Here is a 26,956-nt window from a genome sequence, read left to right as displayed (position 1 = left end):
TGGCCAAGTCAAAGTCCAGACCTGAATCCAATCGAGAATCTGTGGAAAGAACTGAAAACTGCTGTTCACAAATGCTCTCCATCCAACCTCACTGAGCTCGAGCTGTTTTGCAAGGAGGAATGGGAAAAAATGTCAGTCTCTCGATGTGCAAAACTGATAGAGACATACCCCAAGCGACTTACAGCTGTAATCGCAGCAAAAGGTGGCGCTACAAAGTATTAACTTAAGGGGGCTGAATAATTTTGCACGCCCAATTTTTCAGTTTTTGATTTGTTGAAAAAGTTTGAAATATCCAATAAATGTCGTTCCACTTCATGATTGTGTCCCACTTGTTGTTGATTCTTCACAAAAAAAGACAGTTTTATATCTTTATGTTTGAAGCCTGAAATGTGGCAAAAGGTCGCAAAGTTCAAGGGGGCCAAATACTTTCGCAAGGCACTGTACCTGCTGGAGCGCGTGCTACGGGTGGGTGCTGCTATGGTGACCAGTGAGCTGAGATAAGGTGGGGCTTTACCTAGCAGAGACTTGTAGATTACCTGGAGCCAGTGGGTTTGACGACGAGTATGAAGCGAGGGCCAGCCAACGAGAGCATACAGGTCACAGTGGTGGGTAGTATATGGGGCTTTGGTGACATAACGGATGGCACTGTGATAGACTGCATCCAATTTGTTGAGTAGAGTGTTGGAGGCTAGTTTGTAAATGAAATCGCCGATGTAGTGGGCCAGTCTCCACATAACCTGTACAAAAGTGACCTCACGTACCAATGCCCATACACAGACTAAACCTCGTACCACACTGGGAGACCAGAAGAACGAGGGCGCCCTCTGGGGGTCACTAGTCTGAAATGCATTAATGGTAATGGACTGGCCTATTGTTTTATAAGGATTGGATTGTTATTTTAAAATGACATTTTCCTCAACTCTAAAAGTGCTCTACATTATACAGAGGTAACCCATTCATCACCATATCCATATGGCTACAACAGAGCAACAAGCTGCACTGCTAAACTCAATCCCATACATGATGATAGGGATATGTAATTAGCTAATTATAAGGACCCCCCTATGGTGGGTGACCGTATAGATGTGTACAGTGATGATAGACTTATCTATGCTGCTGAGCCACCCAGTTGCTTTTGACTGCTGTACAATAATGTCAAACTAATTCAACTGTAGTGACTCTCTAGCCTCATACAACCCTCCTAAAATCTTGTGAGGTTACATTCTGTTTCGCTACACGAGAGCACAGTGTTCAGGATGGTCTTGGATCAGGCTAGTTTAGCTATCATTCCACTCATTTCCACTGCTGTCATGCTAAACATCTCAGACTGAAAAATCAATGAATGTGAGCTTTGAAGTACAGATTGTTTGACATAGTAATACAGATATGGTACGTCACAAGCCCCTCCACACACACACACACACACACACATTTACAAACAAGACTTGGGTGTAAAGAGGGGTCAGGGGTTTGGTGTGGACAAGGGCAGACAAACTGATACAGTATATACAGGCACAAGCCTTTTGGGGGCCCTAAGCGTGATTTGGTTGAGGACCCCCCCACCTCACGGCAAAACATTTTAGTGTCCCTCCTCTTGATGGTGAATAACATTCTTTAAATTAAAGTTCCTATTCTTCAGTTTTATATATTTTGTCAAAGTGCAGAGAAAATGAGAGAGGAAAAATGTGTTTTACATCTAATTTCCTGAAATTCAACCCATTTTTCCATTTGTAGGAGAGACATTTTTGCAGTTTTAAAGTTAATTTTCACAAATTCTACACATTTTACCATGACTTATGTCATGTTAATATTATACTGTATCTGAGTGAGAATGACTAACAACAGAGTGCCCCCTGGAGGTCAGCTGGCTAGACAAAAAAATGAGCCACAATCATGGCTAATTGTCAGCTAATTGATTGACTGGTATAAAAAGAGAAACAATTCTGATGCACAACCAAATTCGAAATTGCACCTGGAGTATTTTACTATTCTTACTTTCAACAGTAAGTTGAGACCCTGACTTGAGTTCCTTTTTGGGGTCCCTAGGTGACCTTATGTTGCTTATGCCCTGAATACAGATGCACAGTAAATGTAGACAGAGTTGGGGGGTAGTGAACTACATGTTTTTCAGCTAGCAATTTAACTACAGTAGCAGTCAAAAGTTGACACACCTACTCATTCAAGGGGTTTTATTTATTTTTTACTATTTTCTACATTGTAGAATAATAATGAAGACATCGAAACACATATGGAATCATGTAGTAACCAAAAAGTGTTAAACAAATCAACATTTATTGAATATTTGAGATTCTTCAAAGTTGCCACCCTTTGCCTTGATGACACCTGTACACACTCTTGGCATTCACTCAACCAGCTTCATGAGGAATGCTTTTCCAAAACAGTCTTGAAGGAGTTCCCACATATGTGACTCACCACCTGGATTCAGTCTTATGTATAAAAATGTGAAATGGTGTTTTATTACATTGGATAAAAGTAGACTCAGAGTTACAAAATGGTATATCATACACTGCATTTGTGGGACAATGGGAAAGTAATTCTGCTTTAAAAATCACCGTTGAATGTTTTGATATCTAGTGAAGAGGTCTTCTTTGTCTGCACCCATTCAGCATCGTTCACACCCTCTTAAGCTTTAGCCCCACCCATCTCGTTTCGCTCTCGGAGCTTCACACTTGAAGCACTGGCAGATGATTTGTTTACCTCTGGACAACACGACAACAGCCTAACCAGCTCTGCTGGCAACAATTTCATTACGCTTTTTTTGCAGATGTTTACTGACATCGGCCATATTCAACGGGTGTTGTACACACGTCATGTAACGTTAGCTATCGAGCCAGCCAGCTAACATTAGGCTCTAACTAGAAAAGCAAACAGCTCTGGGAAATGAATAATAACGCCAGCTAGGGAGCCAGCCAGCTAACTAGTTAACAGTACACTCTAGCTTGAAATGAAACCACTTTGTCAAAATGAGAAACTTGTAATATCTGAAATTGTAGCTAGCTAACGCTAGACAATATTACCTGTGTACGTTATCATGCATGATGGACCTGTCTCCCTGTCAGGAATGCCATACCACGGTTGCCCTTAGTTTGAAGATGTAATCATCATACTCTAATTCCAATGATTTCAAAACTTCATCCTCCAGAAAGTGGAGAGCAACACTTATGCGGGTCCATTATACAATAAACGTTTTAAAAAGCTGCATTCAACAGGATTACCAACACAGACTGGTGTTACTACACACAGCATATTTTCACTTGCCACATCATTTTGCTGATGTGGCATGTGACAATTTGATTTTTGAAAGTCTTATATCTTGAAAACTTGATTGCTGACATGCAAAAAGTTTTGGGACCGTATCAACAGTGGACTAAATAAATAAATACCAAAATATAGTTTGAGTAGATTATTCCTTTAACATCTGACTCCAGAGTGAACTGTTCTTGCAATGTGTAGTCCATGACATTTCAGATATCATTTTTCACTGAGTAGTGTCGTGACTTTACTTTCATTAATATGATTACTGTTATTCATCTAATCCACAAACTATGTTTAATTGTTACCCAATTAAATTAATACATAACAATTAACTCATTAAGAATTTAAAACACCACAAGAGCGGTTCTTTAAAGAGTTACCATCTCCAGAATTAAACTCAAATTAAACTCTAAAGGTTTACCTATTATATCCATAAACAGTCAACTCATTAATCATAACATCATATCATATAATTCTGAACAGTAGTAACCTCCTGCATTTGCAAAACCCCCACCCCTACTTATGATTCAGTACTACACAAATTTGTTAAATTATTTATTTACTAGCTAACTAAATGGTAACACAGGATAAACATACACTCTTATTACAGTAGAAAAAGGTCCCTAGTGGACTGCCAAAATATGCCAGCTTGTTACAAGAGATGGAGAGGGAGGAAAGAGATAAATACTTTGGTACATTTAGAAATGACTCTCACAGTAACCATATATTTTGCACACGAACCACTGTCTGTTTGGAGTAAGAATTCATTCATGTACTTACATGTACATGTCTTGTTTCGCCGTGTAGTCCTGAACAGAACTACAGAGTGGATTTTCTTCCATTTGCTCCTGAAGCTGCTGCTTTGAAGATAGGCTAGCCAGCCGTGTAGATGGTTCCCATTTGGGTGATGAGAGTAGTAGAATATGATGGTTTGAAGAGAGTAGTAGAATGGTCCCACTTAAATGAGCTTTTCTAGATACTTTACTTAGGACAGCTAATCAGCCGTACCCGTGTTGTCCGAGAGGTAACGTTATTGTCTCTACCTTTTGTTGAGATGTCAGTGTTCAAACCACTTTGGACATGAGCTGCAGCTCTCTCTGGTCTAATATGTTAATTCTTAACCCTTAATTTTATACAGTTCTTCAAAAGGGGTGAACATCATGCGAAGAAACAGTGAATGTGCAAAAAGCCAGACATCCCACCACTCAGATAACACAGAGACAAACACGCACACACCATCTGGATCCTCACAGGGCAGTCATGACAGTCCCCTTCTGGTGGGTACAATCTTGGTAGGATTCTGCAAGTTACAACCCACCACAGGAATGACCACGGGATGTCCTGGTTGTGGATCGTCGTTCCGGAACCGTCGTATGGTTGTCCAGGCCAATGGATCTAGGCAGTAACTTAGACAGACGTTAATAACGCACAACACTCACAAAAAACATCATTACATTTCTTCTCCAAATGGGCAGCGTTGTCACTAACTGGTGATTGTATGGAGGACTTGTTTGTGGCACTATCACTTAAGTGTCAAAGAAAATGAAAATAAAATTAAGAATAAAACACAAACAAAAGGTATACAAAATATAATTACCACACATCTAATTGGACTTTTCTATATACATCCACGGTCTTGGCTAAATGGCTCTATCATGGCATTTTGTCTGCCATATCTAGGACAAGCCTACTTAGCAGTGTGTTGCTTAGGGCTCTATCCTAAGTTGATAACTACATGATAAGTCTACAGCTGGCACTAGCTTCAGACAGTCTACAGGGGTGACCCATGGACCTCTGGGGAGAAACTGGTGATTAATGTCGCTGTAGAGTCAAAGGGGCTTTAGGGTCTATTTTCAACTTTACCAAGATATATTTTGCTCGGACCCTTAAGTGATCCTAGTAGAAATCCTCATTAAATGATCCGTTGTGCATGTGCATTTATGCTTGCACAAGTGCACAAGCCAAGGGCAATAAAACCAAGTATTCTGGTACGCTACAACCACATCAGAATGAGTCTGACATCATCAGATAATTTACATGTCAATGACCGTGTGTCAGTAAGAATCGGTGGCGAACTCAAGCCATATGTCAAGGAGACCTGTAGTGGTTTTAACACAAGTCAATGTGTCTTACACTGTTTTAGTGGCGATAGGTATGAAGGAGTCTATTTCATAGTTATGTTATCTACGGAGGAGCTAATCTCACAATGGAAGTACTCTATAAGCACTGAACCGGTCGTACGTGGTGTGATCTCAGTTCATGACTTCTAATAACTTTCCTCCTGAGTGGATGGTTCTATTGATTAGCAGCATGTATGTTAACAATCAGAAGAGTGTTTTGGAGATTCCCTTCCACGTGTTGCAATCTGAGTGACTACTACTGTCGCTGTTATCAATGGCAATTCAAATGGTTAGGTCTCTAACCTTCTTAATGACTGTGGCTGTACTGACTGTTGCTGGCATTGGTACTGGTACCCAAGGGGACCAGCTATCCTACCGATTTACTTTAAAATGTTATCCTACCGGAACACATGATTAGAGCATTTTACTAGTTGCATTGAAGTTGAGAATACACACCGAATGATTATTGCTACCATTTTTTTCAGAGGTGGAAAGTCCACTGGACTTCTTTTATGACCAGTGTGGGACACCTAAGTGATATCTCAATCCCCCCCCATGGCTTCAACGAGGCTCATAATGGGTCTAGGAAAGTAATTCCCCCCTTTGTGTCTCAGGACCTCCCCCCCTACCCCACCCCACCAGCAGTTGGTATTGATGTCCGAGGCACAAACAAAAAGGTTGGACACTTTGTACGAGTTGTCAGCAGCTGCGTTGTTAGTAGGTTGGCTATAACCTTTCAACCAAATCTCCTGGTGTTTGTGCTTCATAACGCTCAGTGTCCTGGACTGCCATTCACCACAGCATCCGTGTGTGGCAACCTTTCCAGTACCTGCGAACTGAGACTATATAGCAGTGCTTCACCAGTTGGAATCCCCAGGACTGACACCGTTAGTTTCATTGTAATGGGTTTCAGTCCCCCTCAAAGCAGAAAATATATTACAAACAGAGTCCACTCTGAATGTTGATGCTTTGTTTCCTGAGACGGCCGCAGTGCTTGCGGAAGTGTCTGAAGGACAAGATAAGTTAATCTTAGCTACAGTATTGCATGACTCCGAGGAGGGAAGTTGCTGACTCACAGAGACTACTGGCTCAAAATCATAAAAATAATAAGACTATCAGGTTTGCTGATTGAATGTGACGAGATATCGTAATATCGGCTTGATTCTGCACCAAAAGGTGTTGAAATGTCTTTTTCCCAAGGGTTCCTGTCAACAGATGCTCCTTGTGGATGACTGTGTTGCAGCAAGCGTTAGGAGAAGAAAGCGTTAGGAGACGGCACAGTTACCAGTGACCACAATTGGTTGTTTTTCCAATTCATCAGTGGGACCAAACAAGTAGTATATGTTCAGTTGAGGCTGGTAACTTACACAGGGTGAACAAGCGATACGTCTTGGAAGTGTAGTTTCAGAAAGAGTCGCATTGTGAGAGGTGAGTCTGATAGTCTGGTAGTCTGATTGAAACCTCAAAGTTTAATGTCGCACCATTCTGTTTTTAAACCCACGTTTAGCTGGGTTTAAAGCCCTTTTTAGATCATTGAACAATGTTTGAGAGATGAGCGATATTGTCAAGCCCGAATCTATGAGCGCATCATGGGTTAAGCAGTCCTCCTGAAAACAAATCGAAATATCAGAGTTTGAGTGGAATTGGCTATTGCAATGTTATTTACATTGTGCATCGCAACATTCGTATCTGAGACTATAGTCAAAGCCCATGGGCTTGTTTCTCGACCGAGCGGGCCCTGGATAGGGCTTCGAGTGAGAGCGGGAGTAATTTGGTCGTTTACGTCCGCGCAAATGGTGTTAATTTCTGCGTACCTGTTCTCCGGCAATAACAAGCCAAGTCATAATAACTTAACTATTTCCTCTTTGTCAATTTTTTGTCACTTTCGTACTTCTCTTAGCAAAGCTTCTAGAGAACATTGGTTTATGTTTTCAGTGTCATTGAACACTTTGTTACACTTGTGCTCTGACAATTTGTGTGAAGTTGGGTGCAGTAACGTAGAGATCAGATTTATTGTAGCGGTAGTAATTTTGCTGGCAAGGTATTTTATTATAGTTATTTAGACCATGGTGGGTATTGGTATCGTGGGTTTGTGGTAGATACCGTTGTTGTGCGTCATCTCTCAACGCTCCTATCCCTGACAACGCATCCTCTACCTGAAGTGAGTGCTCCTGTTCAATATTGAAAACCGAGATGTCAGGGCTCTTAGCATGTCTCACTTTTCATGCCTAAAAAAGCTATCCTCGCAAGCTCTCTGAATTCTGAGATTGGCAAACCAACGTGGGCTGTAGGGCCCAAGTAGTTAATGAAGTGATTATACATGTTCGACAGAAACATTTGTTTCAATGGTAATAGCTCTTCCATTCCTGTTTCAGTGAGTAGGCCAAAGTAAGCTGAATGAAGCCTATGATAGTATGCTTGTGGGTGTTCATTACAAGCTTGTTTGACAGTGTTAGCCAGCGAGATGTCGTGTTTGCGTGCCGCAGAACCACTGAATTCTATTTTCAAAGACGTGGCAAGTTTTGCGTAGTAGTTTTGAACATGTTGCTGTTGTTAACGGATTAACCCTGGCCACGTGTCTATTTGACGTTTGCTTCAACAGGTAAAGTCTGTCTGTAGCATTCGGGTACCTATCCAACGCGTCCTCTATGTCTGCTAAGAATGTTTCAGTGTCATTTGGCTTCCGTGGATGGGGGTCAAATGTGTGGAAGTTTTTGACGATTTTGTCAACGCGCTCCGTGCCATGTGCGTGGAGAGGGTTGGCTTCATCCTGTGGGGAATTTGGGGCTGAAAGGCCAAGAGGAGAAGCCAAACATTGGCTTTATTGGGGAAGCGCCATATTACTCTGTGCCGAATGGCCAAGATGAAAAGACTGAGGGACCCCTGAGAGAGGTAAAGTCTGAAACCTTCTGTCGTAGTCCTCACTCCTTTGTGTACAAAGCTCCAGTTGTGAGCTTGGTTGCTTGGTTAGGTAGTCACGCAAAAGCTAGTGACTGTTCTTGAGTTCCTCCAGATGGTACCTAAGGGTGGTATTCTTCTGCATAGCAGAGTCCACTTGGGCGCTTATACTTATTTTAGAAATGTGAGTGTCACACTTGCTCTTTTATTATTATATTATCATACTTATCTGTCACGGTTTGTAGGTAGAGGTCTTGAATGCTGCACGAGAGATTCAGTGATGAGATTTCCTCCTCTTGCTTAGAGATAATTTTGTTCACATTGGTTCTCTCATCATTCATTTGGTCAGCGACTTCAATGAGTTCCGCTGTTTTGTCACGACTGTTATTTATCTAATCAACTATGTTTAGTTGTTACCCGATTAAATTAACCATGTAACAATGAACTCATTAGGAATTTGGGGCACCACGAGATCAGTTCTTTAAAGAGTTACCAACTCCCGAATTAAACTCTAAAAAGGTCTTTACCAATTACATCCATAATCAGTCAACTCATTAATCAAACCTCGTATCATATCATCATTCTGAATGGACATAACCTCCTGCATCTGCAAAAACCCCAGCCCTACTTATGATTCAGTACTACCGCCCCGTAGCACTCACTTCCGTCATCATGAAGTGCTTTGAGAGACTAGTCAAGGACCATATCACCTCCACCCTAGACCCACTCCAATTTGCTTACCGCCCAAATAGGTCCACAGAAGATGCAATCTCAATCACACTGCACACTGCCCTAACCTATATGGACAAGAGGAATACCTATGTGAGAATGCTGTTCATCAACTACAGCTCGGCATTTAACACCATAGTACCAAGCTCGTCATCAAGCTCGAGACCCTGGGTCTCGACCCCGCCCTGTGCAACTGGATACTGGACTTCCTGACGGGCCGCACCCAGGTGGTGAGGGTAGGCCACAACATCTCCACCCCGCTGATCCTCAACACTGGGGCCCCACAAGGGTGTGTTCTGAGCCCTCTCCTGTACTCCCTGTTCACCCACGACTGCGTGGCCACGCACGCCTCCAACTCAATCATCAAGTTTGCGGACGACACAACAGTGGTAGGCTTGATTACCAATCAGGACGAGACGGCCTACAGGGAGGAGGCGAGGGCCCTCGGAGTGTGGTGTCAGGAAAATAACCTCACACTCAACGTCAACAAAATTAAGGGGATGATTGTGGACTTCAGGAAACAGCAGAGGGAACACCCCCCTATCCACATCGATGGAACAGTAGTGGAGAGGGTAGCAAGTTTTAAGTTCCTCGGCATACACATCACAGACAAACTGAATTGGTCCACCCACACAGACAGCATCGTGAAGAAGGCGCAGCAGCGCCTCTTCAACCTCAGGAGGCTGAAGAAATTTGGCTTGTCACCAAAAGCACTCACAAACTTCGACAGATGCACAATCGAGAGCATCCTGGCGGGCTGTATCACCGCCTGGTACGGCAACTGCTCCGCCCACAACCGTAAGGCTCTCCAGAGGGTAGTGAGGTCTGTACAATGCATCACCGGGGGGCAAACTACCTGCCCTCCAGGACACCTACACCACCCGATGTTACAGGAAGGCCAAAAAGATCATCAAGCACAACCACCCGAGCCACTGCCTGTTCACCCCGCTTACCATCCAGAAGGCGAGGTCAGTACAGGTGCGTCAAAGCTGCAACCGGGAGACTATAAAACAGCTTCTATCTCAAGGCCATCAGACTGTTAAACAGTAATCACTAACTCAGAGGCTACTGCCTACATACAGACTCAAATCATTGGCCACTTTAATAAATGGATCACTAGTCACTTTAAATAATGCCACTTTAACAATGTTTACATATAGAACTCATCTCATATGTATATACTGTATCTTATACCATCTATTGCATTTTGCCTATGTTGCTCGGCCATCGATCATCCATATATTTAACTGTACATACATATTCTTATTCCATCCGTTTAGATTTGTGTGTACTAGGTAGTTGTTGTGGAATTTTTAGATTACTTGTTAGATATTACAGCACTATCAAAACTAGAAGCACAAGCATTTCGCTACACTAGCATTAACATCTGCTAACCATGTATATGTGACCAATAAAATGTGATTATCTTAAGGGTAGATTTAGTATAGCTTAATTTCTTCCAAGTGTGAAGTAATTAGTAGATTCGTAAATAATATTTTCAGAGTAGCTTCCCAACACTGAATGTAGAAAAGGCTTAATTTGGTAACCTCACGTTACCTGGGGTAATACAGTTCAAGCAGGCATTCCCCGTCTCTTCGCATGAACTTTCACCTCTGGTTCTCTCTCCATTCCTCTTTTTCAAGCATCAAAAATGTATGTTTTTATTCTGTTTGTTTTGTTGTTTGTTCTGTTGGAAAAAAGCCAGACATTCCATCACTCAACAGGGTGCAGCGGTCTAAGGCACTGCACCTCAGTGCTAGGGGCATCACTAAAGACCCTTGTTTGATTCCATGCCAGGCTGTATCACAAACGGCCGTGATTGGCAGTCCCATAGGGCGGTGCACAATTGTCCCAGCATCGTCCGGGTTTGGCCGGGGTACGCAGTCATTGTAAATAAGAATTTGAATAAGAATTCTTAACTGACTTGCCTAGTTAAATAAAAGGTTAAAAGAATTATGGTAAATAACGGAGACAAATACGCACACAAACACAACTCTCAAGACCAGCCCAAACCAGATACCTGTTGATCATAGTTAAGGACTCACTGTTCTCTCAAGGAAAACAAACACGCTCTCACACACGTACACACAGAGTAGTCCAGCCAGATGAACCCCGTTAGTTTAACTCCGCCCCCACTGAGATAACGACTATCACTACCTGTATGCTGTGAGGGTGTATGACATAAGTGTTAAACCAGAGGGGTATATACAGGACAGGGTCTGGGGTTGCACTTTAGAGGAGCCAGCAGACCCATACTTACTCATAACCGAATGGACTGACGGACTGACCTCACCATGAGGGTCGTCAATATTGTACGTATGACTGTAGAAAAGTAGAAAAAATATATTTAGCTATAACAGATGTAGGATCTTCACTTGATCAGCCTGTTGCAGGAAAACTTTCCTGTAATGCAGGAAATGTAAAGGTTTGAAAAGGCTTCTGAAGTTTTTAATTTACACTGACATTTCAGACTTGATTTTCCCTTACGAAAAATGCATCAAGGTCTACAACATTAATATAATATAATTAATATAACCCACACAATGCCTGTTTCTGCAGGATTGTTGTAGCAAATGTGTCTGTCTGTATGTGTCTGTCTATTATAAGTTTAACTTGGTGTTATCATGCATCTGATAATTAAATAATATTTTGTGTGATCTACTGCTACAGGTTAAAATTTTGTAGGTCTAATATTTCTATTTGAAACGTATGGTGTTTTCTATCACATTTGCCAAGTTAAGATGTGTACTTGACTTTCTTTGTCTGTCCCTCTGTCTAAGGGTCCAGACCCATCTCTGGCATACCGTCCCATCTTAGACCTGGAGCAGAAAGACAAGGACAAGACAGAATACAGGAATTTTGAGGTCAGCAAAGGAGTATGATTATTTACCTTGGTTGCAACATAATATTACTGTTTTAAGGCTGGTAATCACAATACATCTGTAATGTGTGTATGTAACAGAGCGGGAGTCTGATTGATCGTGTGTATAACACATACAAGCTGATGCACACTAACCAGACCCTGGACTTTGTCAAGCAGAAGGTGAGTCTGTCAAGACAGGTTCAGCACAAATGCAAACTGTGTGTGTGTGTGTGTGTCAGGAGAGCAGGCTACACCAACCTGTAATGTTTAACAACGAGTGTAACTGTGACTGTTAACATTTAAGATCTTATGTAATATCGTCTAATGCTGCAGATAACATGAACATACCACTCATTAACCTTCCCCACTCCTCCTCTCCTCTGCAGCACTCTGAGTGGTCAGGTTGTGGGCATGCCCAGATGGAGGTGATGGAAGCCGTCATATCTCTGGACCAGCTTGTTGATGAGTCCGACCCTGATGTCGACTTCCCCAACTCATACCACGCCTTTCAGACCGCTGAGGGCATCCGCAGGGAACACCCCCACAAAGGCAAACACACACACACACACACACACACAAGTACACATGCACACATGGTTCACAACTCCTATCCTTATCTCTCGTCCCTCTCCAGACTGGTTCCAGTTGGTGGGGCTGATCCATGACATTGGGAAGATCATGGCTCTGTCAGGGGAACCCCAGGTGAATGCCTCTCGACGTTACCCTGATACAGGTTGTGATGCTAGGCTACGCTAACAGCAGTGGTAAAATGGCTTGTAATGTTAGGCAACGCTAGGCTAACTTCACTGTGTTCCTGTCCTGCAGTGGGCTGTAGTGGGGGACACATTCCCAGTGGGGTGCAGGTTCCAGAATGGCATTGTGTTTCGAGGCAGTACCTTCGCGGACAACCCCGATGACAAAAACCCTGCTTACAAGTACTGTTACACTTCTCTTTTTACCAATCTAAATAATAAAGTCTTATCAAACCCCATCATTCACTGCACAACATGCCGGCTACAAGCCAGCCTGGAGAAGTGTTTACATTATAACATTTAGCAGACACGTATATACAGAAAGTTAAATGTGCCATCTTATATACTTAATTTAGATGATAACCTCTTCTTCACCTCATCACCTCTCCCACTGTAGTTCTGAGTGTGGGATCTATAAGCCAAACTGTGGGCTGGACAATGTGCTCATGTCCTGGGGCCATGATGGTGAGTAACACAGAAACATACACAGTCACCACTGTAAGGCACATGGGCCTGCACAGTAACACTACTGAACTGCTGTCTGTGTTGTTTGTTCCAGAGTATCTCTACAGGGTCATGAAGTTCAACAAGTGCACCATCCCAGAAGAGGTGAGAATTGGAGTCTGTTTCTACATTAGCAAAGAGAATACAGGTTTACAAAAACTCAGTGGTTCTAGTTTAAGACTGCTGCTCAGAGTGTTAACTCACCTAAAAGTCTTCACTCCTCTGCTCTCCCTCTCTAGGGTCTGTATATGATCCGATTCCATTCCTTCTACCCCTGGCACTCCCATGGAGACTACATGCACCTCTGTGATGACAAGGACATGCGCATGATTCCCTGGGTTCGCGAGTTCAAGTAAGTCTCAACACACACACACTGAAAAATAATTCTCTCTACCCTCTCTGCAGTCAGTTTGACCTCGAACATTTGACCCCTACAGTAAGTTTGACCTCTACACCAAGACCACTGAGCTGCCTGACATAGAGAAGTTGAAGCCATACTACCAGTCTCTCATCGACAAGTACTGTCCTGGGGTACTGAAGTGGTGACACACAGACAGATGGGGCAGCCACACACACCTACCCCCACCTCAAATGTTTCATAAATCAATTAACTATCACAATTCATTTATTTCCCACCCTCTCTCACACCTTCATAGAGATCATATCCAGCAGCAACACCAAGGCATCTCCTCAGATCTACAGAACATCCTAAAAGTGTTTGTTGCTTAGAATGCTGATTACAATTCATATGGTTAATAATGAAGAACCAAATGGATACATTTCCTATCTTTATTATAAATGATACAAAAACATTAACATTATCCATTCATGGATGTGATGTTTTTTTCAAACGTGGAAAGACGCTTGGCAGGAAAGTGCAGAATTGGTGATTCACTACATTATATCTGGCAGCAAAGCAAAGGACCACAGTGGCAAACCAAACACCCTTTAACACACACACACACACACACACACGTACAATGACAAGGAAACTGACAAAAAATGTTATTTTCTCTTGATTGTAATAATACTACAGATAATTGGAAAACTTTGTCTATTCATTTCAAATAAAGTGATTGTCAAATGTAGAATAAAGCATCAACAAAATTCTTTGGTTAGAAGGTTATTGTTGGCGAAAGGCAGACAAGTAGTCAAGACAGGCAGCTTTCTCTTGAGCACTGAGACAGTTAGTGGAAGGGAGGGCTACCAAATCCCGTGTTCAGGGGTCAGGAGAAACTCGTTATTTCTTGCGACAGTCAGTCAACATTCCCCTCTTCTTCTCCATCTTCTTCTTCCAGTTCATCTCTTACATCGTTCTCTTCTCTTTCACTCTCCTCGTCTTCCCCCCTTCGCTCATCCTCTTCTGCATCAACCTCCTCCTGCTCCTCCTCCTGTCTTTGTCCTAGACCATCTTTGTCGTTGGAATTGGCCTCCTTAGCATCAGGGTGGTGGGGTGGAGCTGTGGGTTTACGTTCAGCCTTGGCTGCAGTAGGTTTGGTCTTGAGTGTAATTTCCAGCTGCAGTCCCCAGAGCAGACAGAGGGTGACACTGCAGAAGAGGAGGCTCCAGAGCAGCAGGGGTGCAGACACACCCCTCACCTGAGAGCGCACCCACTTCACCACCAGGGGCACAGCTGCCTCAGACACACGCCGAGGGAGGGACTTATCCTACACACACACGGGTCAGACACAAGGACATACAGGACTCACACACTTAGTGCTTGCTGAGAACTACAGGTAGTTCGTTACAGTGCATTCGTAAAGTATTGACTTTTTGCACATGCTGTTATGTTTATCCTAAAATTGATTAAATAAAAATCCTCAATCTACACACAATACTCCATAATAAAGCGAAAACCGTTTTTTAAAGAATAAAAACTGAAACTTATTTACACAAGTGTTCAGACTCTACGCTATGAGATTTTAAAAAATGTGCTCCGGTGCCTCTTGTTTCCATTGATCACACTTGAGATGTTTCTACAACTTGATTGGAGTCCACAGGTGGAAAATTCAATTGACTGGATAATTTGAAAAGGTACAGAACTGTCTATATAAAATGTCCCACAGTTGACAGTGCATGTCAGAGCAAAAACCAAACCATGAGGTCAAAGGAATTGTCCGTAGAGCTCAGAGACAGGATTGTGTAGGGACAAATCTAGGCATGGGTACCAAAACATTTCTGCAGCATTGAAGGTCCAAGAGCGCAGTGGCCTAAATCATACTTAAATGGAAGAAGTTTGGAAGTACCAAGACTCTCCCTAGAGCTGGCCACCCGACCAAACTGAGCAATCGGGGGAGAAGAGCATGGGTCAGGGGGGTAAACCAAGAACCCGATGGTCACCGATAAAGATGGGAGAACCTTCCAGAAGGACAACAATCTCTGCAGCACTCCACCAATCAGGCCTTTATGGTAAAGTTGCCAGACGGAAGCCACTCCGCAGTAAAAGGCACATGACAGTCTGCTTGGAGCATGCCACAAGATTATCTGGTCTGATGAAACCAAGATTGAACTCTTTGGCCTGAACACCAAGCGTCATGTCTAGAAGAAACTTGGCACCAAACTTGGCACCAATTTTTTATCCCCGTAACTAGGGATGCACAATAGATTGGGTAAACATATCGGAATCGGCCGATATTAGATAAAAAAATGCCAACATCGGCCCAATGTCTAGTTTAACACCGGTGTGCAAAACCAATGTCAAAGCTGACGTGCATACCTATATAACGTAGGTAGATGATATGCAACACTACAATCCGCTACACGTGCAACACTTTCATTCCTAATCTAGACCAAAATGTCTGCTGTGTGGATCGAGGCAGTCAACAAGTCCATCAGTCAATTGAAAGAGTAAGAACATTTCAGCGGGAAAGGCAAAATCCATTGTCGGCAAGATAATGGAATTCATTGCCCTTGACAATCAACTGTTCTCTGTTGTGGATGTTTGCTTTCGATGACTGGTCAAGCACTGGTACACACTACCAAGTAGGTGCTATTTTTCAGATGTTGCCCTACCGGAGTTACACAGTATTGTTGAAACACACCCATGAGCCACTTGCTATTAGCTTGACGACTGACATTTGGACCAGTGATGTCAGCCCCATGAGCATGCGGAGTCTGACAGCACAGAGGGTCGACGAGGATTTCGATACTGAGGAAAGCCGTATTGCATGCTCAAGAATGTGCTGGTTCTCATACCGCTGCTGCCATTTCAATGGCATTTGAGAACATGTTTGAAACATGAACACATCTGGCTCCATTCGAACAACTGACTCGAGATATAAGCTCAACTGTGTCTGCAGCAGACGTGATACCCTGTCATGGCATTGAAACACCTGCTCAACAAAAATTTCAACACAGCCCGTCAGGTTAACTTGGAAAAGTACTCTACTAGAGTCTGTGAACAAGCGATTTGGTGGCACTCTCTCTGAACCTCTACTGTGTCGCCACCATATTCGATGCTAGGTACAAGGACCACTACTTCAATGCAGACAGGAAACAGGGTTTATGTGAAATGTTACAGACATGGCTGGACAAGATGGAAACGGACACAGTGACAGTGCACACCAAGGAAAATGCCGCAGATGAACAGACAGAGCTTTAACTTCACTGCTTGACATGTGTGATGAAATTCTTTTTGAGACTGAACAAATTAACAAAACAGCACAGCAAGTAATTGAAAGAAATAGGTTTAGATTTTTGCTGGTAATGGGGACATATGTAAATGCCAACAAAATAACCTTGTGGTCAGTGTGTTTAAACTATTTAACTGTACTAAAATGCTTAAAAGGCCACTTAAATTTGAAATATCGGTATAGTTTTTTTGGCAAGGAAAATATCAGATGTCGTTATTGGCCAAAAATGTAATATCGGTGCATCACTAGCTGTAACATAACAAAATGTTGAAAAGGTAAAGTGGTCTGAATACTTTCCAAATGCACTGTACCTTGAGTCCATGCTGGCTAAGCATGCTCTCCAGGAAGGTGTCGCCCAGATACACTGTGGGATAGAACTCCTCTATGTACACCCTCCTCCACCAGCGCTGAGGATACGACCTACAACACACACAATAAAATATGTCAGCTGTGACACTGACTCGCACGTTAACTGATGATTTCGGCATTTCCTCAAAGATGCCGACATTCAGATTATTGCTGCGCAACATGAATCAACTACCTCATCACCCATCGGTTCTCTGTGTATATGTGTGTGAGAGAGAATATGTACTAACCCATCAGCTAGTGTTTTAGTGAACCAGTATTTGTAGCGGTGAGCTCTGAGGTATGTGGGAGGCTGCTGGTGGAACGGGTACTGAGACACATCTGACTGGATGAGCTCAATCACTGGAGAGAGAGAGAGAGGGAGGGGCAATTGTTAAGATGTTTTACAATACAGTAAATACAATACAGTTTGTGTTAATGTGGCTGTATTGGCAGTAATGCACTGCCATTAACCTCAAAAAGAAGGAAGTGTGTACACCCTACCGTCCGTCTTGCCCTGCAGCAGTCTGTACATTAGGCTGGTGAACCAGGGAGAGTGCGTATGTGTTCCCAGGGCTGCAAACCACATCTGCCAGTCCAGCCGTGGTTGATGAGGGGTGATGACCGAGGGAGGGGCACTGAGGTTCCCTGGCTTATACATAAATTCTATCTCCTAGAGGGGGAGGAGAGAGAGAGAGAGGGTAGGACAATGGAGACAATTAAAGTTGGATGAAAAAAAATAATAGCCTTGGTTAACTTCAGCTTTAAAACAGATTACAGAAACATTACAAATGGGCAAAAAAAACCACCTCTCCCACACACACACACACACACACACCTACCGTCCAGGTGACTTTATCCATGGATCCCTCGATGACCACCTCGGGCCGGCCCCCCACCCCAGTCATACTATGAAGGTGTCTGAACAGGCCGTCATACTCTATGAAGGTGAAGTTGACCACTGGCATTACTGTCATACTCTATGAAGGTGAATGGGACCGCAATCAAACACCCACTGGCATTACTGTCATACTCTATGAAGGTGAATGGGACCTGGACAAACAAACACACACACTGGCATTACTGTCATACTCTATGAAGGTGAATGGGACCTGGACAAACAAACACACACACTGGCATTACTGTCATACTCTATGAAGGTGAATGGGACCTGGACAAACAAACACACACACTGGCATTACTGTCATACTCTATGAAGGTGAATGGGACCTGGACAAACAAACACACACACTGGCATTACTGTCATACTCTATGAAGGTGAATGGGACCTGGACACTGAATGGTCATACTCTATGAAGGTGAATGGGACCTGAACAAACAAACACACACACTGGCATTACCTGGACTGAACAAACAAACACACACACTGGCATTACTGTCATACTCTATGAAGGTGAATGGGACCTGGACAAACAAACACACACACTGGCATTACTGTCATACTCTATGAAGGTGAATGGGACACTGGCATTACTGTCATACAATGGGACAAACACACACACTGGCATTACTGTCATACTCTATGAAGGTGAATGGGACCTGAACAAACAAACACACACACTGGCATTACTATGAAGGTGAATGGGACCTGTCATACTCTATGAAGGTGAATGGGACCTGAACAAACAAAAAAACACACACACTGGCATTACTGTCATTACTGTCTCTATGAAGGTGAATGGGACCTGGACAAACAAACACACACACTGGCATTACTGTCATACTCTATGAAGGTGAATGGGACCTGACAAACAAACACACACACTGGCATTACTGTCATACTCTATGAAGGTGAATGGGACCTGAACAAACAAACACACACACTGGCATTACTGTCATACTCTATGAAGGTGAATGGGACCTGGACAAACAAACACACACACTGGCATTACTGTCATACTCTATGAAGGTGAATGGGACCTGAACAAACAAACACACACACTGGCGTTACAATCATACTCGATAAAGATTAACAAGAACATGCTGGAACACACAAAGTATGACATGCCTTACCTGAGAGCAGGTACCATTATTCTAGATCAGGGAATCCCAACCAGGGTACTAGGAACCCTGGGGGTACTTGGCCTATTCATAGGGAGTACTTCAGAAGACTCACGAGATGGGGTACTTCAGGGATACTCCAGGCAGAGCTAAATTCAGTTGGTACAGTAAACAAAAAGGGTTGGGAACCACTGTTCTAGAGTGTTCTACTCACCAGACTGATGGCAAACATAGAGACAGCAGCAGCACCAAACACTGTCCACTGGACTGTACCCAAAAACCTCTTGAAGAACCCTTCCACACAGGCACACCTACAGAACACAGACACACATGTAAATACACACACAGCAGTATCCCAAAGCCTCTTGAAGAAACACTCTACACACACCAACACAACACACAGAACAGACCACTTTCCCAGAGAGGTGTGTGTGTGTTACCTGAACATGGAAGAGACTAGTTCCCAGGTGAGAGACAGTAATCCCAGCCAGACCGAGGGGAAGGTGACAGTCTTCAGGAACTGGTTAAACTGGTGGAAGGTAAACACTGTGGAGATAACCAGCAATAACAGTCAAAACAATGATTATCTACTACAGCTGATAACTGACACGCGCACACACACCTGTCCTGGAGGAGACAGTCCACTTGTCCCAGTTGATCTGCAGGTCAAACCATGTGACCGTTCCGAAGCCAATTAGAGCCCAGACTGCGATCTCCACCACAAACCCTGCCCACCACAACGAGGAACCTGATTGGAGCAGAGACAGAACCAGGGAGTACATGTCACATCCTGCCTCCAGTAAAACTGACTGACTGTCCTCGATGCAAGTTACCTACACAGTGTGTATGTGCCGGAGTGTGTGTACCTTGGTTAGGGTTAGGTGTGTATTTCTTGCGTAGCCAGAAGTATATATGCTCGTCATCCAGCAGAGACAGACACATCGTCAGAGTCAGGAGGTTGAAGAAGTTATAGTTTCCAGACAGGATGATCAGCACCTGCAGTACCACCTAAATACCACAGGGGTGAGAGAAAACACTGCACTTCACCTAACCGCCAGAGGGGGGAGACAGACCAAGTCCCAAAACTGTTGATGACAAAATGCTACAACATACACAGAGTTAATCTGACCTGCATGTAGAAGGCCCCGAGGCGAAGTCGTCGTAGAGGGCTGAGGAAGAGGAATGGAGCAGCGATCTCAATGGCGAAGGTGGCTACCACAGACAGCTTATGCCACCAGACGGGCAGCTGGTGGGCAAACCAGGCCAAGGGTGTAGGGATACACTGGGTCTCGTAGTGATATGTCAGCGCTAGAGACACACCACCACATGTTAGAGGTACACATCAACAGGCTAGGGGTGTAGCTACACTGGGCCTCAATGATATGTTAGGGCTAGAGAGAGATGTACACGTTACAGGCCAGAGACGGTGTGATACACTGGGTCTCTGTGGTACATCAGGGGGAGAGAGAAAGACACTCAGAAACAGCAGTCTGAGTGGCAGTAACATGTCTGATGAGTTTGGTGACCTGCCTGAGCAATTATGCAACACACACACAGCTACCTGTGAGGCCCCACCAGGTAGGGCAGCGGGAGGTGAGTTTGACGATTCCGGAGGCGAACATCAGTCTGAACAGCAGCCAACGGACCAACCAGAAGGTCACAGGGTCGTGCTCCCTGCCCGCTCGCCACCCCCGCAAAGACGTCACCGGGGCGATGAGCACACAGAGGAACCCCGTCTCCAGGAGAAGAGAGTCCCTGGATGCAGTCGCAGAGAATGGGAAAGGAGGAGAAGGGGAGGGAGAATGAGCAAGGTGGAGAGAGTGTTAGTACCCAGAGACTGAACATGCCCAGACAGGGCTAATGTTGTAGTGTTTTCATCATGATGCTACTATGGTGATGTTGTTATCAATGTGTTATAGTGTTTATAATCTGGCACCTGACAGATGCAGTTACACAGCAGTAGGAGCACCAATCACGCATACACATCAGCTGACTGCCAAGATGACTCAGTCTCATACACAAACTAACAGCAGTACTGGGGTGTTAATTAACATGCAACCCCAGGGTGGCATTCAGTCTCTGGGTGTGGCAAACACACACGCAACTCACCACTGGAAGTAGAGGAAGACCTGTCCCACCTGGAAATTCAGGCAGAGTCAGAGATCAGGCATACTGTATACTGGCTCCCGCTACAGCAGTGTGTATGTGTGTGTGGTATAACTGACCTGGTACATTGACAGGTACATGATCCAGAGAAATAGAAACACCAAGCTGTCTCTGAGTGATTCCAGTACTGTAGCAGCCAGGCTCAGTGCTGCCCCCAGCAGGCAGAGCAGCTCCATGGCAGTCTGGGTGTCAAGACCTAGAATACAGTTTACACTGTTAAGAGTCTATTCGATTTATGATTCAAATGATCAGTTAGTCACAATACATTGCTAAAATGTTGTTTAGGAACTCACCCAGACGTGGTGCGAGCCACAGTAAGGTGGGAGAGGAGAGGAGCTGCTCCCAGAGAGCCTTACCACTGTACCGCAGTTGCCACCGCGCTGGTAACAGACCATCATTTCCATACAGGCCTGGAAAACACATACCTTGTCAACAGGGAGAAGTAGTAACTTGTACTGAAGGTTAACTTTAGGATGTAGTTCCATAGGAGGAAAACCCCTACTAGCCTAACTGAACACCTAGATAACATTTTTATTATATTGGACATTCGGTTCTCTCTCCTCAATAGCTATTGAACCAAGTATGCCATGACAATGAAGATGGTACAGTACATGGAAAAAATGTGGACACCTGCTCGTGGGATACACAAGACAATTCTAAGTCTTGTGCAATATTTTGGTTAAACTATTCCCAATTCAATGGAATTGCAACCCTCTGCATGCACCGTGCATTCTTCAATCACATGTGCAGTGCACTCTTCCATCACAATTGTAAATGAGAACTTGTTCTCAACTTGCCTACCTGGTTAAATAAAGGTGGAAAAAAATAAACATGTGCAGCTGACTCAAGATCTTGCACTAATGAGATGCTATTATTATTATATTATTATATTATTATTATATTATTGAGTCCACACTACTACACTGTCTGAGCCAAGGACAACATGCTTTCTGGTAAGTTTTGATTACAATACTGGGAGGGGTGAATATATTTTATATGACATGATTTTTTGTTAACTAGTAAATAGTAGCCTACAGCAATGTGTGTTTAAATCATTTCTAACTTGTTAATTTCTGCTAGTTAGTTTTTGCTACCATGCGGGTTTTAGCTTGCTTGAGCCTGTTAACTGAGTGTTCATTCACCTGTTTCCATACATGTTTCTTTTTAAAACTTATTACAAAGGAGTTGATTAATCAAACTGCTTAACTATTTATCTGTACATGGAATTGTATTTGGGTTTTTTAAACTCGTTTTTTATCTAATCATTAAAGGAAAATGCCACGGGCACTATCTAATGTGTGGAGACATTTCACTGCAGCTAATTAGAAGGAAAAGCTGTGTACATTTGCAAATACTGTGTCAAATCATATGTGAAGAATGCAACAAAGATGCAGAATCTGGCCAAATGCATAAAGGGGACTTGCTGATTATTGATCGCATCATCTCATGGTCCTCCTGGACTCTGAAGTGTTTTTGACTCAATGGAGGAACTTGGTCAGAGAAATGCTGATTAATGTCTTGCTCGAGCTGTGTATGCAACTGGTTCACCTCTGAAGCTCACAGGCAATGTGTATTGGAAGAGATTTCTGAATGTTCTTCACCCAGCATACACCCCTGAAACCAGACATGCTTTATCTACTCATTTGCTTGATGTAGAGTTCAACAGAGTTCAAGTGACGGTCAAGCAAATCATAGAGAAAGCAGAATGTATTGCAATCATCTCCGATGGGTGGTCGAATGTTCGTGGGCAAGAAATAATTAACTACATCATCTTCACCCCTCAACCAGTATTCTACAAGAGCACAGACACAAGGGTCAGACACACTGGTCTCTACATTGCAGATCAGCTGAAAGCAGTCTATGACTTGGACCACAGAAGGTATTTTCACTTATGACAGACAATGCTGTGACCATGACAGCTGCTTGGTCTGTGGAGTGGAGGAGCCCTACCCTCACATCACACCCATTGGCTGCAATGCTCATGCATTGAATCTGCTCCTCAAGGACATCATGCCACTGAAAACAATGGATACACTCTACAAGAGAGCCAAAGAAATGGTTAGGCATGTGAAGGGTCATCAAGTTATAGCAGCAATCTACCTCACCAAGCAAAGTGAGAAGAATAAGAGCACCACATTGAAGCTGCCCAGCAACACCCGTTGGTGTTGTGTTGTCATCATGTTTGACAGTCTCCTAGAAGGGAAGGAGTCTCTCCAAGAAATGGTCATATCACAGTCTGCCGATATGGAAAGCCCCATCAAGAGGATCCTCCTTGGTGATTTATTTTGGGAGAGAGAGGTAAGCAGCCTGAAACCTAAAGAGGTAGCCATCGCATCGATTGAGGGAGACAATGCCACCCTGTCTGATGTGCCCTGCCCACTTCACTGCTGCTCCAAGCAGAGGAAACTGCAGTTCTGAAATACATCAAAAAGCGTGAAGACTTCTGCCTGAAGCCCATACACGCCACAGCGTACATGTGGGACCCCAAGTACGCTGGCAAGCGCATCCTGTCTGGTGCAGAGATCAACAAGGCCTATGGTGTCATCACTACCGTGTCTTGCCACCTTGGCCTGGATGAGGGCAAGGTTCTTGGCAATCTGGCAAAGTACACTTCCAAGCAAGGGCTTTGGTATGGAGATGCAATATGGCAGTCGTGCCAACATATCTCATCAGCCACCTAGTGGAAGGGACGGAGGCTCTTTCCCCTGTTGCCTCCATCATCTTCCAAATCCTACCAACATCAGCCGCCTCAGAGCGCAACTGGTTCTTGTTTGGGAACACACACACCAAAGCACGCAACAGGCTGACCAATACAGGGGTTGAAAAATTGGTGTCCATCCGGGCAAATTTGAGGCTTTTTGAGCCTGACAACGAGCCATCCTCAACTAGGTTGGAAAGTGACAGTGTAGATGAGGCCTCAGAGTCTGATGCTCTAGAGGTGGACATTGAGGAGGTCCAGGGAGGAGACCTGAGAGGAAGACAACCAAAGCTTTAGCTTCTAGACTATCATTTTACAGATGTATGTTGAAAACGTTTTTGGGAGATGCGATGGATCATTGGGGATCATTCAATATTCCCTTATGTTGTTTAGTGAAATCATCCCATATTCCCTTAAAGTTTAATTCTTAACTAAATAGTTCTCTCTCTCTCTCTATTGGAAGGATTTAATCATTTGCAATTATGTCTCCATATGATATGGTAAATATATCCAAAGCAAAAAAACATCTACATTTAAATGGTCTAAAAATTAATTTGCATATATTCCCATGGAAAGTTTCCACCTCCGAATATTCCCCAAAATGTGCAACCCTAGCTGTAGCATTAAGATTTCCCATCACTAAAGGCCTAGCCCGAACCATGAAAAAACAGCTTCAGACCAATATTCGTCCTCCATCAAACTTTACAGTTGCCACAATAGGTAGCGTTCTCCTGGCATCCGCCAATCCCAAATTCGACTGACAGATGGTGAAGCGTGATTCATCACTCCAGAGAACGGTGTTTCCACTGTTCTAGAGTCCAATGGCGGCAAGCTTTCCGCCACTCTAGCCAATGCTTGCCATTGCGCATGGTGATCTTTGTGTGCGGCTGCTCGGCCACGAAAACCCATTTCATGAAGCTCCCGTCAAACAGTTATCGTGCTGACGTGTCTTCCAGGGGCAGTTTGAAACTCGGTAGCGAGTGTGGCAACAGAAGACAGACAATTTTTACACACTATGTGCTTCAGCACTCGTCGGTCTCGTTCTGTGAGCATGTGTGGCCTACCACTTCGCGGCTGAGCAGTTGTTGCTCCTAGAAGTTTCCACTCTACAATAACAGCACTTACTGTTGACCAGGGCAGCTCCTATGACTGTGCCACAGTCTACTGCCAATGTTTGTCTATAGAGATTGAATGGCTGTGTGCTCGATTTTACACACCTGTCAGCAACGGGAGTGGCTAAAATAGACTAATCCACTAATTTGAAGTGTTGTTGACATACTTTTTGTTTTTATAATAAGATTTGGAATTTAAATATTCAATAGCTCTTACAGAAAGCGTGCCATGACTATGAAAATTATATATTCAGAATCAGGGGAGGATGGAGAAAATCCACCGCTTATTTTTTGGGGGAAATTTCAGCAGTTTTGTTTATGCTTTCAATCTGCATACTTTCAAGAATACTAATTACTACTGCAACTTTCAAGCTGGTAGAGCTACCTCACGAAATGTCTATGCCTCTTGTCATAGGGTACATTCCTCTCATGCGGTCTGCGTGTAATCGCCGGGGGATGCAGGCAAAATGGATTCTTCCTCTTCTGTGGATGTTATATTAAGGTTAGAAACAAACTTTAAGGTGGTTTACCGCCACCAATTTGACTCAAGCTTGGACCAGAGACAGGGAAGGTGTAAATCCTAATACTCAAAAAATAAATAATTAAATACTACATCCCCTAAAGCTTATTTCAGCAGTTAATTTAAGCTTTTTAACACCATTACTCCTTAAATCTAAGAACAACCTCTCCCCTTCCTTCCCATATTGCTGTCACTGAAAATAGAATGTGTTCCACTCAATGATTTAATTACATCGTTTTGGGGAGATGTTTGTCCATCTGCCCCAGATTCAGAATATCATTTTAGTCATGGAACACTTGGTGTAAGAGCTAATTAAAATCATAATAGGATTTCAGATTTCACTTCTTTTTTAAATCCTCCTGATTCAGAGTATACCATCTTCATAGTCATGGCAAGCTTGGTTCAATAACTACTATTGAGAATATCGAAAATTCATTATAAAACTAAGTGTTCCTTGGTCAGGAAAGTTAAAAATTACTTAAAGATATGTGGCCCGTGTCTAGAGACAGAAAGAAGTCGGGCTAAGTATAATAAAATATAATTAGTGTCTACCGTTATCTGGCTAAAAATACTTAGCTAAACTAGCTAGCAACTGCAACAGAGTAACAAGCTTGATAGCTAGCTACAGGGGAACACGTTCCCAATGCAAAAAGCAATGAAACTTGAAATATGTTTGACTTCAAAGTCAAGTACAATGCTATAGGAGGCTAGCTAGCTGGCTAACAGCTGCTAGCATACCATAACACTCATAACTGTCAAGAAAGCTATCCTAGCTAGCTAAATGGGACAGCTAACTAGATATATCACCTGGTATCTGCAGGTAGAGGGAGACGAAGGCGACCATGTAGATGAGAGCCATGCACCAAAGGAACAGGCGGCGTGGCAGAGTAATGTAGCCCATGTCTGCTGTGTGGAGGCCCTTTCTGGGATCTCCTCTCTATCCGTTTCTGCAGGACGCGACAGTAGTCTACTGTTGTGGAACGGGAAGTCGGTGTGGGATTTTCACATAACCTGGAGACAAGTCCCTATCGGTGGATCAAAATGGTGACATTGGGGTAAAGGCGTGGGCATGGGTTCCCACCAATTATGTTTACATACACTAGACTTCCCGGGAGCGCTGGTTTGAAGCCACTGCACTTCCATCTGATCTTGGCACTTCCGCCATTCAAATATTTTGGAAGCTATAGAAATGCATTCAATGTAATTTCTGCCACGTTTATATTACAGACACCTTATTATACGTACACATGATGAGCTAAACATAAAAACATTTTTCTCAAAGTATACATTTTTGAAAGCTCTAATGTTACTGTCCCCAC

At 43.5% G+C, this 26,956-nt stretch overlaps 2 protein-coding genes across 3 annotated transcripts; one reads left to right on the top strand and one right to left on the bottom strand.

Moving 5' to 3' along the window:
• The first annotated feature begins 6,660 nt into the window (after positions 1-6,660).
• Positions 6,661-14,249, top strand: miox (myo-inositol oxygenase). Of its 2 annotated transcripts, none has more exons than XM_035791203.2 (10): positions 6,661-6,824; positions 11,804-11,887; positions 11,986-12,066; positions 12,273-12,435; positions 12,521-12,588; positions 12,712-12,821; positions 13,036-13,103; positions 13,198-13,247; positions 13,382-13,494; positions 13,580-14,249. In XM_035791203.2, exons 3-10 carry the CDS (start codon positions 12,028-12,030, stop codon positions 13,686-13,688), a joined length of 720 nt encoding a protein of 239 aa, XP_035647096.1. In that variant the 5' UTR covers positions 6,661-6,824; positions 11,804-11,887; positions 11,986-12,027; the 3' UTR covers positions 13,689-14,249. The 2 variants fall into 2 exon arrangements, with proteins under 2 accessions (XP_035647096.1, XP_035647095.1); XM_035791202.2 differs by lacking the exon at positions 6,661-6,824 and adding an exon at positions 11,194-11,335.
• lmf2a (lipase maturation factor 2a) lies at positions 13,918-26,782 on the bottom strand. The gene is made up of 16 exons (XM_052465876.1): positions 26,445-26,782; positions 21,601-21,717; positions 21,367-21,503; positions 21,251-21,279; positions 20,703-20,896; positions 20,271-20,449; positions 20,008-20,149; positions 19,764-19,889; positions 19,582-19,687; positions 19,356-19,452; positions 19,008-19,060; positions 17,962-18,097; positions 17,624-17,792; positions 17,371-17,482; positions 17,086-17,194; positions 13,918-14,809 (listed from the first exon to the last, which is right to left on the bottom strand). The coding sequence occupies exons 1-16, from the start codon at positions 26,536-26,538 to the stop codon at positions 14,399-14,401; spliced, it is 2,211 nt and encodes a 736-aa protein (XP_052321836.1). The 5' UTR covers positions 26,539-26,782; the 3' UTR covers positions 13,918-14,398.
• Between the last annotated feature and the right edge of the window lie 174 nt (positions 26,783-26,956).

Source organism: Oncorhynchus keta, chromosome 17 (genome assembly GCF_023373465.1).
Source record: "Oncorhynchus keta strain PuntledgeMale-10-30-2019 chromosome 17, Oket_V2, whole genome shotgun sequence".
Classification (NCBI taxonomy): Eukaryota; Metazoa; Chordata; class Actinopteri; order Salmoniformes; family Salmonidae; genus Oncorhynchus; species Oncorhynchus keta.
Note: the sequence above shows the minus strand (reverse complement) of the source record. Positions and strands in the feature narration are given on the sequence as shown.

What these genes read in the sequence shown, in the direction of transcription:
- miox (XM_035791202.2), top strand. An exon ending in CAGAATACAGGAATTTTGAG is followed by an intron (nt 11,888 to 11,985) that starts GTCAGCAAAGGA and finishes TGTATGTAACAG; the next exon opens with AGCGGGAGTCTGATTGATCG. An exon ending in TGGACTTTGTCAAGCAGAAG is followed by an intron (nt 12,067 to 12,272) that starts GTGAGTCTGTCA and finishes TCTCCTCTGCAG; the next exon opens with CACTCTGAGTGGTCAGGTTG.
- lmf2a (XM_052465876.1), bottom strand. Translation starts at nt 26,538, where the DNA reads ATGGGCTACATTACTCTGCCACGCCGCCTGTTCCTTTGGTGCATGGCT. An exon ending in GTCTTCCTCTACTTCCAGTG is followed by an intron (nt 20,897 to 21,250) that starts GTGAGTTGCGTG and finishes GACTGCATCCAG; the next exon opens with GGACTCTCTTCTCCTGGAGA. An exon ending in TCGGGGCCTTCTACATGCAG is followed by an intron (nt 20,150 to 20,270) that starts GTCAGATTAACT and finishes TGTGGTATTTAG; the next exon opens with GTGGTACTGCAGGTGCTGAT.